This window comes from Schistocerca gregaria, chromosome 1, assembly GCF_023897955.1.
Source record: "Schistocerca gregaria isolate iqSchGreg1 chromosome 1, iqSchGreg1.2, whole genome shotgun sequence".
Taxonomy (NCBI): domain Eukaryota; kingdom Metazoa; phylum Arthropoda; class Insecta; order Orthoptera; family Acrididae; genus Schistocerca; species Schistocerca gregaria.
Window position 1 is genome coordinate 1,015,716,337 of NC_064920.1, and position 13,885 is coordinate 1,015,730,221.

The following is a 13,885-nucleotide window of genomic DNA, read 5'->3' on the forward strand; positions in this document are numbered from 1 at the left end:
GTTAATAAGGTACGCAACTCAACACGGAATTATAATAGTAATAAGGTAGGCAAACTAATTTCCGAAACAACATGAATTAGTAAAGAATTAAGCTTTTAAGCCTTGTCACGAGAAAACAACTCCGAGTAAGAGAGCTGCGAATATCTCCTCAAAAATATCTTAAGAGTCCTACGTTTTAGGTTGTACACAAGCGACATGCCAAATTCGTGCCGAATCGGTTGGCCGTGTCTGAGGCCTTCCCCTTGTGAGCTGTCTCTGCCATCTTCCGTTTCTTTTAATTTTCTGGTATTTCCAATTTGTAGTTTTTCAGTCTCGCCCACGCCTTCAGCCGCGGGGGGTAGCCGCTCTTTCTTAGTAACCTTGTCACAGTCCGTGTGGCTCCCCCCGTCGGAGGTTCGAGTCCTCCCACGGGCACGAGTGTGTGTCCTGTCCATAGTGTAAGTTAGATTACGTAGTGTGTAGGCTTAGAAACTGATGACCTCTGCAGTTTGGTCCCACAAGACCTTACCACAAATGTCCTCGCCTTCTTGGATTTTTCGGCTACAGTAGCGCCGACTATGGCGGCTGCACGTATTTGTGCTGGAAGCCTTGGAGCCATTCTATCCATAATTAATCTCAAAATTGGTCAATAACAGATGGACAATCTGGTGCAAAAGAGCTGTTTTTGCAGAGAAGTGAGTGTGAGCACAGTTGCTCCAGCAACAGCTGACAGAGAAACATGAATGTCTTTTGTGTTGGCAGCCCATCCTGAACAGTAACAAGCACATCGAGAAGAGCGGAGACTACGAGTACCTACAGCCTTGGCTCGGGACTGGTCTGCTTACCAGTGGGGGTAAGTTCTTCTCTACCGATCCTAATGTCTACTCTCAAATACACATTCACACAAAATGGAGTTTTTGTTGGATTAGTTTAGAACTAATGGTCACTGGTTGTAAGTTATCAAACACCACTAAAAACGTAGCTCGGTCATTATAAGGGTAGCTGCTAGATTCGGGTTCACGGGTTCGATTCCCGGCGGGCTCAGGGATTTTCTCTGCCTAGTGATGGCTGGGTGTTGTGTGATGTCCTTAGGTTAGTTAGGTTTAAGTAGTTCTAAGTTCTAGGGGACTGATGACCATAGATGTTAAGTCCCATAGTGCTCAGAGCCATTTTTGAGCTGCTAGATTCTTGATTGAAAAGTTCTAGAATATTTCTCACTAATCATTTCTTTCCGCTCAGCTAATAGTTTGTGTATATAAGAAATGGCAGGCTGCACCATGGTTGGAAGACCATGTGAAATTTTGGATTCCCCTGTAAGCAGCTACAGTTGAGTCGGCGTAAGTTCGCTGACAGTTGCAGTGGGCTAGGAGTGGCAGCTCCACACGCCTGTATCAACCAATCACGTAAGGCGATTTTGTGAACGCGTCTATAGCAACGCCTCAGTATTGTCACAGCTCTGCCTTCGCCTGCAGACGTAATCGCTTTACAGCTGAAAGTTGACAACAGCTCTGTGAGGTGTCAGTTCTCTTCTTACGCTGTGTCGACTACAGGTACGCCAAGGGTTAGAGAAACTATCGCACACCACTTGGGAACAGACCATTCCTAGCAAGTAACTGCAGGGTTTAAAACATATTGCCGGCCGCGGTGGTCTAGCGGTTCTACGCGCTCAGTGGTGGTGGTTAGTGTTTAACGTCCCGTCGACAACGAGGTCATAAATAGACGGAGCGAAAGCTCGGGTTAGGGAAGAATTGGGAAGGAAATCGGCCGTGCCCTTTCAAAGGAATCATCCCGGCATTTGCCTGAAAAGATTTAGGGAAATTACGGAAAACCTAAATCAGGATGGCCGGAGACGGGATTGAACCGTCGTCCTCCCGAATGCGAGTCCAGTGTGCTAACCTCTGCGTCACCTCGCTCGGTTCTAGGCGCTCAGTTCGGAGCCGCGCGACTGCTACGGTCGCAGGTTCGAATCCTGCCTCAGACATGGATGTGTGTGATGTCCTTAGGTTAGTTAGGTTTAAGTAGTTCTAAGTTCTAGGGAACTTATGACCTCAGCAGTTGAATCCCATAGTGCTCAGAGCCATTTGAACCATTTTTAAAACATATTATGTGCTCAGGTAGCTTTAATTAGATCATTACTCATTCACTTTCATACCCCCACGTGTTTCTTGGTATTCAATAAGCTGGTATTAATTTAGTTTTAGGATCTGAATTCACCAAGAGCTGAAATACACACATCATTCTGACGACAAAAACATTTAAATGGACCGCATTTCCATCGATGGTGTTGTACAGATTTTGGACGTGCCAGGGAGTTTCAGGTCAGCGTATACTCTGCTTCAGAGTAAAAGTTCTAGAACTCTTCGATCAAGAATCTAACAGTTACTTATGTAACGACCGAGCTTATGTTCTGATTTTCTGCAACTGGATGCAAGTTCAGTTCTGATAAATGCGTGTACTACATTTATGACAGAAATTAACTGAAATTTTGTAACTGCTGCAAAATAAATTGAGCAAATATTGAAGTTATTCAGCCCAGTTGTCAATTTTCTGATTATTGCCACAACCTGTTTTGGGACAACATTATCCCATTTTCAAGTGCTTAAAACAAGGAAAGCAGATAAAACAATGCTCCTTATATCAACAGGCATTAATGGTTACATACTTCATGAGTTATAACCTACCTCAAAAAAATTTTTATGCCATTAGCCCTCGTCACAACTTAAAAAAGAGCTGCGAAAGTGCATTGTCAACCTACCATTTGGTTGGTTATTGATAAGTCCTCATGCCACCCCATACAAATAAATCAGCGTTTTTCAAAAATACGGTGCACAGGGCTAATTCCATACCTCTAAGTCCGGGAAACAAGAATGAGGAAATGAAAACCCTTAAACAAACACCGGTAAAATATCATTTTAACTCGGGTTTGATAAATCGATTGGATGTAGCAGTCAGCCATGGTAGACAGAAAATGATAAAAATCCAGAAGAGCCATACCATATTGGGGGCTCATCTCACATAAATTAGCGATGGATTTTTCAATAATAAGGGGATTAGAATTGCTTTAAGACGGACAACAAATTAGGACAGAGGCTGAGGCATAAGATCGACACTGATGAGAACTGGATGAGGAAATCAGGAGTTTATTAAGTAAAGTGTCAGAATGGTGACGCAAGATATGTGGGACAGACGGGACGGAATTTTAAAGTTTGATTTAAAGAGTATAATAATTTAGAGAATGGTCCGTCAGCTGAAGTAAGGCATCTCAAGAATGAGCAGCGTTCGTTGCGGGGTACAACGGAAAGCATGAATCTGCCGCACGCTGAAGAAGAAAGGTGATTGCTATCAAATTTACAGGAGATCCAGATTTATTGTGCCTTGAAAAAGGAGTGCGTCGGGGTTTTAAATGAGAGGACCGAAGCGTCTAAAGGGCATTTCTGGCACACTTTAGCGATATCCTCCTTGAAAGTAGTCAGCAGTCAGCAACACATTTTAATAAGTGATATGATTTTCGCATGCTATTTCCTTTCAGATTACAGCGTAGAGGTAGTTTTTGTTGGAATGGGCTAGGACCAGACAGGCATTTCTCAAAGATTTTATAACAGTAGTATCGTTGGTATGTATATATATATATATATATATATATATATATATAATGGTAAGACAAAGACTTAGGAGCCAGATTTTAAATTGTAAGACATTTCCAGGGGCAGATGTGGACTCTGAGCACAATTTATTAGTTAACAACCGTAGATTAAAACTGATGAAACTGCAAAAAGTGGGAATTTAAGGAGATGGGACCTGGATAAACTGAAAGAACCATAGGTTGTACAGAGTTTCAGGGAGAATATAAGGGAACAATTGGCAGGAATGGGGGAAAGAAAGACAGTAGAAGAAGAATGGGTAGCTTTGAGGAATGAAATAGTGAAGGCAGCAGTGGATCAAGTAGGTAAAAAGACGAGGGCTAGTAGAAATTCTTGGGTAACAGAAGATATATTGAATTTAATTGATGAAAGGAGAAAATATAAATCTGCAGTAAGTGAAGCAGGCAAAAAGGAATACAAACGTCTCAAAAATGAGATCGACAGGAAGTGGAAAATGGCTAAGCAGGGAGGGCTAGAGGACAAATGTAAGGAGGTAGAGTCTTATCTCGCGAGGGGTAAGATAGATACTGCCTACAGGAAAATTAAAGAGACCTTTGGAGAAAAGAGAACTACTTGCATGAATATCTGGAGCTCAGATGGAAATCCAGTTCCAAGCAAAGAAAGGAAAGTAGAAATGTGGAAGAAGTATATAGAGGGTCTATGCAGGGGCGATGTTCTTGAGGACAATATTATGGAAATGGAAGAGGAGGTAGATGCAGATGAAATGGGAGATATGATACTGCGTGAAGATTTTGACAGAGCAGTGAAAGACCTAAGTCGAAACAAGGCCCCGGCAGTGGAGAACATTCCACTGGAACTACTGACAGCCTTGGGAGAGCCAGTCCTGACCAAACTCTACCATCTGGTGAGCAAGATGTATGAGACAGGCGAAATTCCTTCAGACTTCAAGAAGAATATAATAATTTTAATCCCAAAGGAAGCAGGTGTTTACAGATGTGAAAATTACCGAACTATGAGTTTAATAAGTCACAGCTGCAAAATACTAACACGAATTCTTTACAGACAAATGTAAAAACTGATAGAAGCCGACCTCGGGGAAGATCAGTTTGGATTCCGTAGAAATGTTGGAACACGTGTGGCAATACTGACCCTACGACTTATCTTAGAAGAAAGATTAAGGAAAGGGAAACCTACATTTCTAGCATTTGTAGACTTAGAGAAAGCTTTTGACAATGTTGACTGGAATACCCTCTTTCAAATTCTGAAGGTTAGTTACATTTTTACAGAAATCAGCCCGCTTCTCGTGGTCGTGCGGTAGCGTTCTCGCTTCCCACGCCCGGGTTCCCGGGTTCGATTCCCGGCGGGGTCAGTGATTTTCTCTGCCTCGTGATGGCTGGGTGTTGTGTGTTGTCCTTAGGTTAGTTAGGTTTAAGTAGTTTTAAGTTCTAGGGGACTGATGACCTAAGACGTTAAGTCCCATATTGCTCAGAGCCATTTGAACCATCCATCCTTACAGAAATCAGATGGCAGTTATAAGAGTCTATGGACATGAAAGGGAAGCAGTGGTGTTGGGAAGGGAGTGAGACAGGGTTGCAGCTTCTCCCCGATGCCATTCAATCTGTATATTGAGCAAGCAGTACAGGAAACAAAATAAAAACTCGGAGTAGATATTAAGATCCATGGAGAAGAAATAAAAACTTTGAGGTTCGCCGATGACATTGTAATTCTGTTAAAGGCAGCAAAGGACTTGGAAGAGCAGTTGAACGGAATGGACAGTGTCTTGAAAGGAGGGTATAAGATGAACATCAACAAAAGCAAAACGAGGATAATGGAATGTAGTCGAATTAAATCGGGTGATTCTGAGGGAATTAGATTAGGAAATGAGACACAAAGTAGTAAAGGAGTTTTGCTATTCGGGGAGCAAAATAACTGGTGATGGTCGAAGTAGAGAGAATATAAAATGTAGACTGGCAATGGCAAGGAAAGCGTTTCTGAAGAAGAGAAATTTGTTAACATCTAGTATCGATTTAAGTGTGGGGAAGTCGTTTCTGAAAGTATTTGTATGGAGTGTAGCCATGTATGGAAGTGAAACATGGACGACAAATAGTTTAGGCAGGAAGAGAATAGAAGCTTTCGAAATGTGGTGCTACAGAAGAATGCTGAAGTTTAGATGGGTAGATCACATAACTAATGATGAGGCACTGAATAGAATTGGGGCGAAGAGGAGTTTGTGGCACAACTTAACTAGAAGAAGGGATCGGTTGATAGGACATGTTCTGAGGCATCAAGGAATCACCAATTTAATACTGGAGGGCAGCGTGGAGGGTAAAAATCGTAGAGGGAGACCAAGAGATGAATACACTAAGCAGATTCAGAAGGATGTAAGCTGCAGTAGGTACTGAGAGATAAAGAAGCTTGCACAGGATAGAGTAGCATGGAGAGCTGCATCAAACCAGTCTGAGGACTGGAGACCACAACAACAGCAACGTCGTTGGTCTGAGCTTTAGGCTTTAAATAAACATAATCGTTGATGTTTTATGGTTTGAGCTGACTATGCACAAGTGCAGCTTGTTTTTAAGTTGCGACGAGGCCTAATGCTATAAAAAAAATTTAAAGCAGATTGTAACTCAGTTAGCATGCAACCCTTATAAGTCTGTCGGTATAACGAGGATTGTTCTATCCGGTTTCCTTGTTTTTAGAACATGAAAATAGGATAATGTTGTCCCAAAACATGTTTTGGCGATAATTGCGCAATTGACAACTGGGTTGAATATCCTTAATATTGCTTGAGTAAAAATTGTTGGACAGCTTCACTTCAGTTATCCTAAAATAAATCGATATTGACGAGAGATGTGGATTAAGTCACGACACTAATATTTGCTAGGAGGAGATTCAAATTCCCGTCTCACGATACTCATTTCAGTTTACTGACGGCTCCCTAAACCATTTCAGGTGAAGAAAGGTTTGGTTTCTTAAAGGCCAACACGTTCTTATCTCACTACTGTCCAGCTGAGCAAGAGCTCTCTAATGACCCACCAAAGTCGGAACACTATATTCTAACCTCTTTTACTTTTTTACAGCTCTGTGTGTGAACCGATATCTGGCTAGAGACAAATTAAGGTCGATGGTCCGTAAATTGGAGAGCATTTCTGTGACCTCCTTATCATTGGGTCCAGCAATGTTTTTTCCTTGGCTCACTAGAACGTTCTATCGCACACTCTTAACAACTGACTGAGAGTTCGTAACTGCTAGGTTATAAATTTGGACTACCTGTGGAAGGCAATCCGAAAATGCCCTGTTTGACGATTATGCCTTGTCATATTCTAAATTCTGACCTCTGAGACAAATTTAAGGATGCGATCTGAACGCGGAGAGATACAGATAATTTCCTAGGCAGTTAACAATTACTTTATTGGTGTAACAATTTATAATAGCCAAAGCAAAACTGAGATCAAATGAACAAGTGCAACCAATCGTATCCCAAGAGTGTATTCCCTGCAAGAAACCCAACCTACATCTCACAGTACAGCAACTCTGCAACCTGTGATACTCAATCCAAGTGTGTCCTACTTGTAGCAGAACCCAAACACTTAACCTCCGGTATACTTCTAAGATAATCAAACTGTTTGCAACCAAATCTACATTCAGAAGAGGATATGTGCAGCGTGTCTGTTATTACCATCGTGTACATTAACCGAATCGTTAAACGCAGCGAAGTGGCGAAGTAACAGTCAGCTTTCAAGCTCTGTCTTGAATATTACAACATAGAGTCCCATATCGCTGGCTGGGATTCTACACTCATGTTCATAAATTAATGATAATGCTGATTCATGGTGAAACAACCTTTCGGGTTTAAATCACCTCGGGATATGACCATGAGGGGCATTTGTCCTGCGGTCGTCGCGTTGTAGCGCTGGCAGCAGTCCACGTACGCAGAGGTGTGTCGGTGCATGTCGGAGTACGGTACAGTGAGTAAGTGTGCAGACGTTTTCAGACGTGCTAATGGTGACTGTGTGTTGAAAATAGCCTCAAAGGACACATATTGATGACGTTATGAGGGGTACAATACTAAGGCTGCTGGAGGCTGGTCAAACACAGCAGGTCATAGCACAGGCCTTCCGTATGCCACAAAATGTGATCTCAAGATTATGGCAACGATTCCAGCAGACAGGAAACGTGTCCAGGCGCTATAGTATGGGACGTTCAAAATGTGCAACATCACAAGAAGACCGATATCTCACCATCAGACAGCCACGGAGTACTGCAGATAGCCTTGCTCGGGACCTTACCGCAACGACTGGAACAGTTGTTTCCAGACACACAGTCTACAGTCGACTGAACATACACGGTTTATGCGCCGGAGACCTGCAAGCTGCGTTCCACTGACCCCTGGTCACAGGAGAGCCCGTAAAGCCTGGTGTCAAGAACACAGCACATGGTCATTGGAACAGTGGTCTCAGGTTGTGTTCGCGGACGAGTTCAGGTATTGTCTGAACAGTGATTTTCGCTGTTTTCATGTGGCGTGGACCAGGAACCAGATACCAACCCCTTAATGTTCTTCAAAGGGACCTTTATGGAGGTCGTGGTTTGATTGTGTGGGGTGGGATTATGACTGGTGCACGAACACCCCTGTACAGAGGAACTATAACAGGTCAGGTGTATCAGGATGTCATTTTACACCAGTGTGTACGCCTTTTCAGGGGTGCAGTGAGTGGGTCCCACCTTCCTCCTGACGGATGATAACACACGGCCCCATCGAGCTACCATTGTGAAGGAGTACCTTGAAACAGAAGGTATCAGGCGAATGGACTGGCCTGCCTGTTCTCCAAACCTAAACCCCATAGAGCTTTTTACGGTATATTGATAATTTTTACTTATGGACCGTCTGACAGCAACTGAATAAAACACAATTTTAGTGCTATACGCGTTTCGGCTTTATTTTCTGCAAGGTTTCATCAGTGGCCTGGAATATGTACATATGTTAGCTATTTTATTTACATTTTTGTCATTGTGCCTATAGGTTATAAACAGTTCTGGTGGTTGGTATTTCCTATTAGGTTGTAATGTTTTGAACTGTACTTACAGGTTGCGTGGACAATTTCTTACATATTACGCTCCTGTTGCATTTTTGGTGTTGTTCTTCTTCTTATGAACGCCAATTTGCGGTTTTTTCCACATTCCACAGCAGTATGCACTGAGCGCTTGTTGTAATGCAATGTTTTGGTTTCTGTTGCCGACTGTCAAATGTTTTTGCCAAAGATCAAATGTTATTGCCAAACTTATGAGTGTAACTATTGAAGTATCTGTGTTCTGTTCGTGTATGCATGTTCGATCTTTGGCAAAAACATTTGACAGTCGGCAACAGAAACCAAAACATTGCATTACAACAAGCGTTCATTGCATAGTGCTGTGGAATGTGGAAAAAACCGCAAATTGGCGTTCATAAGAAGAAGAACAACACCAAAAATGCAACAGGAGCGTAATATGTAAGAAATTGTCCACGCAACCTGTAAGTACAGTTCAAAACATTACAACCTAATAGGAAATACCAACCACCAGAACTGTTTATAACCTATAGGCACAATGACAAAAATGTAAATAAAATAGCTAACATATGTACATATTCCAGGCCACTTGCAGAAAATAAAGCCGAAACGCGTATAGCACTAAAATTGTGTTTTATTCAGTTGCTGTCAGACGGTCCATAAGTAAAAATTATCAATATACCGTAATATTACACGCAACTAAGGAAGACAGAACTATAAAAGTTGAAGATGCCCATAGGGCACGTCTGGGATGCTCTTGGTCGACGTATCGCTGCACGTCTTCAAATCCCTAGGACGCTTCAGGAGACCCGACAGGCACTGGTGCAAGAATGGGAGGCTATACCCCAGCAGCTGCTCGACCACCTGATCCAGAGTATCCCAACCCGTTGTGCGCCCTGTGTACGTGTGCATGGTGATCATATTCCATATTGATGTCGGAGTACATGCGCAGGAAACAGTGGCGTTCTGTAGCACATGTGTATCGGGACGGTTTTCTCAACTTATCACCAATACCGTGGACTTACAGATCTATGTCGTGTGTGTTCCCTATGTGCCTATGTTATTAGCGCCTGTTTTGTGTAGTGGTACGTTGTGTGGCACCACATTCTGAAATTATCTAAATGGTTCAAATGGCTGTGAGCACTATGCGACTTACCTTCTGAGGTCATCAGTCGTCTAGAACTTAGAACTAATTAAATCTAACTAACCCAAGGACATCACACCCATCCATGCCCGAGGCAGGATTCGAACCTGCGACCGTAGGGGTTGCTCAGCTCCAGACTGTGGCACCTAGAACCGCACGGCCACTCCGGCCGGCTCTGAAATTATCCTTGATTTATGAGCATGAGTGTAGAAGCCCACAACAGCACTGCATTACTGAAAGCAACCCTTACTGGTTGGCTGCTCAACATCATACAGAGAAGCCACGCAACTATGACAGTAGGCAGAGAAGTGTAGTTAGATGATAGAGGGATGAGATGAGGTCTCCCGCAGGCAGCAAGTGGCACGAGCGGCGCAAGCTGCTGACGCCGGCCTTCCACTTCCGCATCCTGGACGACTTCGTGGACGTGTTCGCCGAGCAGAGCGCGCTGCTGGTGCGCCGCCTCGCCGCCGAGGAGGGCGGCCACCCCTTCAACGTCTTCCCCTACGTCACCCTCTGCACGCTCGACATCATCTGCGGTACGTACAACTCGTCCAGCAGAATCGCAGATCTATGTCTCACCTGTGTGTCACTTGCCCGCCCCGTTGGCCGTGCGGTCTAACGCACGACTTTCCGGGCGGGAAGGAGCGCCTGGTCCCCGGCACGAATCTGCTTGCCGGTTTTGTGTCGAGGTCCGGTGAACCGGCCAGTCTGTGGATGGTTTTTAGGCGGTTTTCCATCTTCCTCGGCGAATGTGGGCTGGTTCCCCTTATTCCGCCCCAGTTACACTATGTTCTCCGCGCAAACATAGGGGTTACACTCGTTTGGTGTGAGACGTTCCCTGGGGGAGGGGGGGGGGGGGGGCACCGGGGGCCGATCCGCACAGTACCCCTGAGTTCGGAGTGGGGCGGCGGAGGGGTGAAGTGGACTGCGGTAGTCATCGTGGGACTGGGGACCACTGCGGCTGCGGCGGGGACGGAGCCTCTCCGTCGTTTCTAGGTCCGCGGTTAACATACAGTACAATACAATACAATGTGTCACTTCCCTTACCGTACGTCATTCCAGATCTGTAAAACGCTACTACTCTTCAGCTGCAAGAACTTCGGCCAATGTCCTGGAAAGCAATCCAGTCCTCTTTACAAGACCTTAACTTTTTTGGTATTCCGTACTTCAGTCGGTAAAAATGGAGCCCTTAAATGATAACTTGTTCTCCGTCTGTCTGTCTACCCGACTGTTAAGACCCTTTTTCTGAGGAACGACTAGAGGTATCAAGTCGAAATTTATGACACATACTAAGGTCTACTGTCCCTTGGTGTGTAAAAAAATTTCAGCATCTGAGACGATGCAATCAAAAGAAACACACATTTCTTGATACTCGCAAACTCACTCATCAAAACCTGTAGAGTACACCCCGTCGATCAGGAACCATAAAATTTGACACGAAGCAAGATTTCACAGTACAAAGAAAAAAATCGTAAAACTGTCAATTTGTAACTATTCTTATATATAAAATACTCGTGTCACAGTGTTAGTTGCCATACTTCTCCGAAACGGCTCGACCGATTCTGATGAAATTTTACATGTATATTCGGTAGGTCTGAGAATCGGTCGTAACCTATTTTTCATACCCCTAAGTGCTAAGGGTGGTCCACCCCAAAAAAAATTTTTTATTTTTTGGACAGGACTTTGTATTTTTTACGATGTGGCTTTAAAAAATACACGGACCCTAAATTTTCACCCTTCTACCACCAACCTCTATTTTTAATGGCGATTTTAGTAATTTAATAATTTTTAACCCCGGACGATAACTGATCAATTATCACTTGATTAACGGCTCGATCTTTTCTGATGAAATTTTACATGTGTATTCCGTAGGTCTGAGAATCGGTCGTAATCTGTTTTTCATACCCCTAAGTAATAATGGTGGTCCACCCCAAAAAAAAATTTCTTATTTTTTGGACAGAACTTTTAATTTTTTTATGCTGTGGCATTAAAAAATATACACAACCCTAAATTTTCACCCTTCTACCACCAACTCCTCTTTTTAATAGCGATTTTCGTAATTTAATAATTTTCAACCCAGTCGATAACTGATCAATTATCACTTGATCAATTATTCCCGCCAGGAGTGTGCCGGTGATAGTCTTTCACTATTCGATAGATAGGTGGCTGAAGACAACGTACCAAAAGCAATGACTCGAATATCTCTCTTTGAATCGAAGTAACTAGACCGAGCAACGTTTGCCAGGTCAGCTATAACACATAAAGATTTTCAGAGGCGGAACGAAGTTTGCAGGCTATACATTTTGTTACACGTATACATTATTCCTATCGACTAGAGATAATTTATACGGCAAAACAACATTTGTCGGGCCAGCTATAGCATATAAAGATTTTCAGAGGCGGAACGAAGTTTGCAGGGTATACATTTTGTTACACGTATACATTATTCCTATAGACTAGAGATAATTTATACGGCAACACAACATTTGTCGGGTCAGCTATAGCGTATAAAGATTTTCAGAGGCGGAACGAAGTTTGCAGGGTATACATTTTGTTACACGTATACATTATTCCTATAGACTGGAGATAATTTATACGGCAAAACAACATTTGTCGGGTCAGCTATAGCATATAAAGATTTTCAGAGGCGGAACGAAGTTTGCCAGATGTAGCTAGAATCACAAAAAATATATTTTGTGTTATTACAAACTTACATTGCATTTGTAATCCATCAAAAATCTCAGGTACTACTGTAGGGATTTTTATGTGGTTTACAGTAATAGGCAGAGTGATTCACGAGAAAGGTTGGTATACATAATTTGCAAATATTCTGTGGTAACTGGCTGAGCTACGATGGACTGAAGGCCCCAGCAACTTTCAAAACGATGCCGTCACCATTTAGCTTTAATGGCGTAAGGCCGTCCGACTACCGCACAACGCCAGCTCTAGCATAACAGACCCCATTTCAATTTTTCATTCTACTACAAACATTCCCTGACAGCTTATGCCTACACCACGTATAGCACATGTATCTTTTCAAAGCAATGTAGCAGTGGTAACTGATGAAGGATTGCAATTCCATTACCTAGGATGTGGTTCCTTTAGCCCGTAAAATATCCGTTCAAGCATTCCAGAACAATTCGACATTTGTGTACCAACGGTAACCCTATGGCCAGCTGTGCCGTTTTCTTCTCTGCAGACTGCTGTAAGATTTTACCAGTAATCGCAACATTGACGTGAGGAGACGAAGTCAACGTATCTGCAAATGCCGGTTAGCATATCATGTTAATATAACTCCAAAATTAATAAAATAAATGAAAATTTACAATACCAAATGTGAAATGACACAAAAAAATTCAAACTGAAAACTTAAAATTAAAACATTCTCGAAATTCTTGGAATTCCCTGATATGAAACTTCCTGGCAGATTGAAACTGTGCGCCGGACCGAGACTCGAACTCCCGAGTTCGAGTCTCGGTCCGGCACACAGTTTCAATCTTCCAGGAAGTTTCATATCAGCGCACACTCCACTGCAGAGTGGAAATCTCATTCTGAAGAATGGCAGTGGCAGCCTTTAGCAGTTCATATAGCCGTTCTAAACCAGAGAGAATCTCTTCCAGTCCAAACCGACCAACATCATTAGTACTGACATGAGCCACAACCTGCAGAGTGCTCTCTGTTTCTTCGTGTCCTTGTCAGGGGCCCATTACACATCTAACATTGGAACTCCCAACTTCCAGTAATCCCTCCCTCTGCGGATATTGATAGCCGAGAAGTTTCATCTGAAACAGGACAAGGGACTGTATCTGCCTCAGGATCTTCAGCAGTCATAGATAACTCCTGAAACCTGTTTGTCAGATTACCTGGGGAGATCTTTCGATCGGTCTGGGGAGGCCACAATAGTGGACTGATCGAAGGGCACATGGGACGTGCTGGACGTTCTTTGGATCCCGAAGTCCGGTTCCCCACAGTGATGCTCTTTGGTAACAGCCTCAAGCAGCGTGATAGAAATCAGCACCGCCTGGAGCAGTAAATGAAAGGTCACCAACTCACCTTGCATCTGGAAACAGCATTCACAGACCCTATCCATGCTACAGACGTGGAAAACTGAACTA

At 43.3% G+C, this 13,885-nt stretch overlaps 1 protein-coding gene across 1 annotated transcript in view; it reads left to right on the plus strand.

Annotated features, from left to right (window-relative positions):
* Positions 1 to 13,885, plus strand: part of LOC126278867 (cytochrome P450 4c3) — a 313,222-nt gene that overhangs the window by 60,143 nt on the left and 239,194 nt on the right. The window contains exons 3-4 of the mRNA XM_049979145.1: positions 742 to 832; positions 10,121 to 10,306. Of these exons, the coding sequence (XP_049835102.1) occupies positions 742 to 832; positions 10,121 to 10,306 (277 nt within the window). The remainder of the gene's footprint in view (positions 1 to 741; positions 833 to 10,120; positions 10,307 to 13,885) is intronic.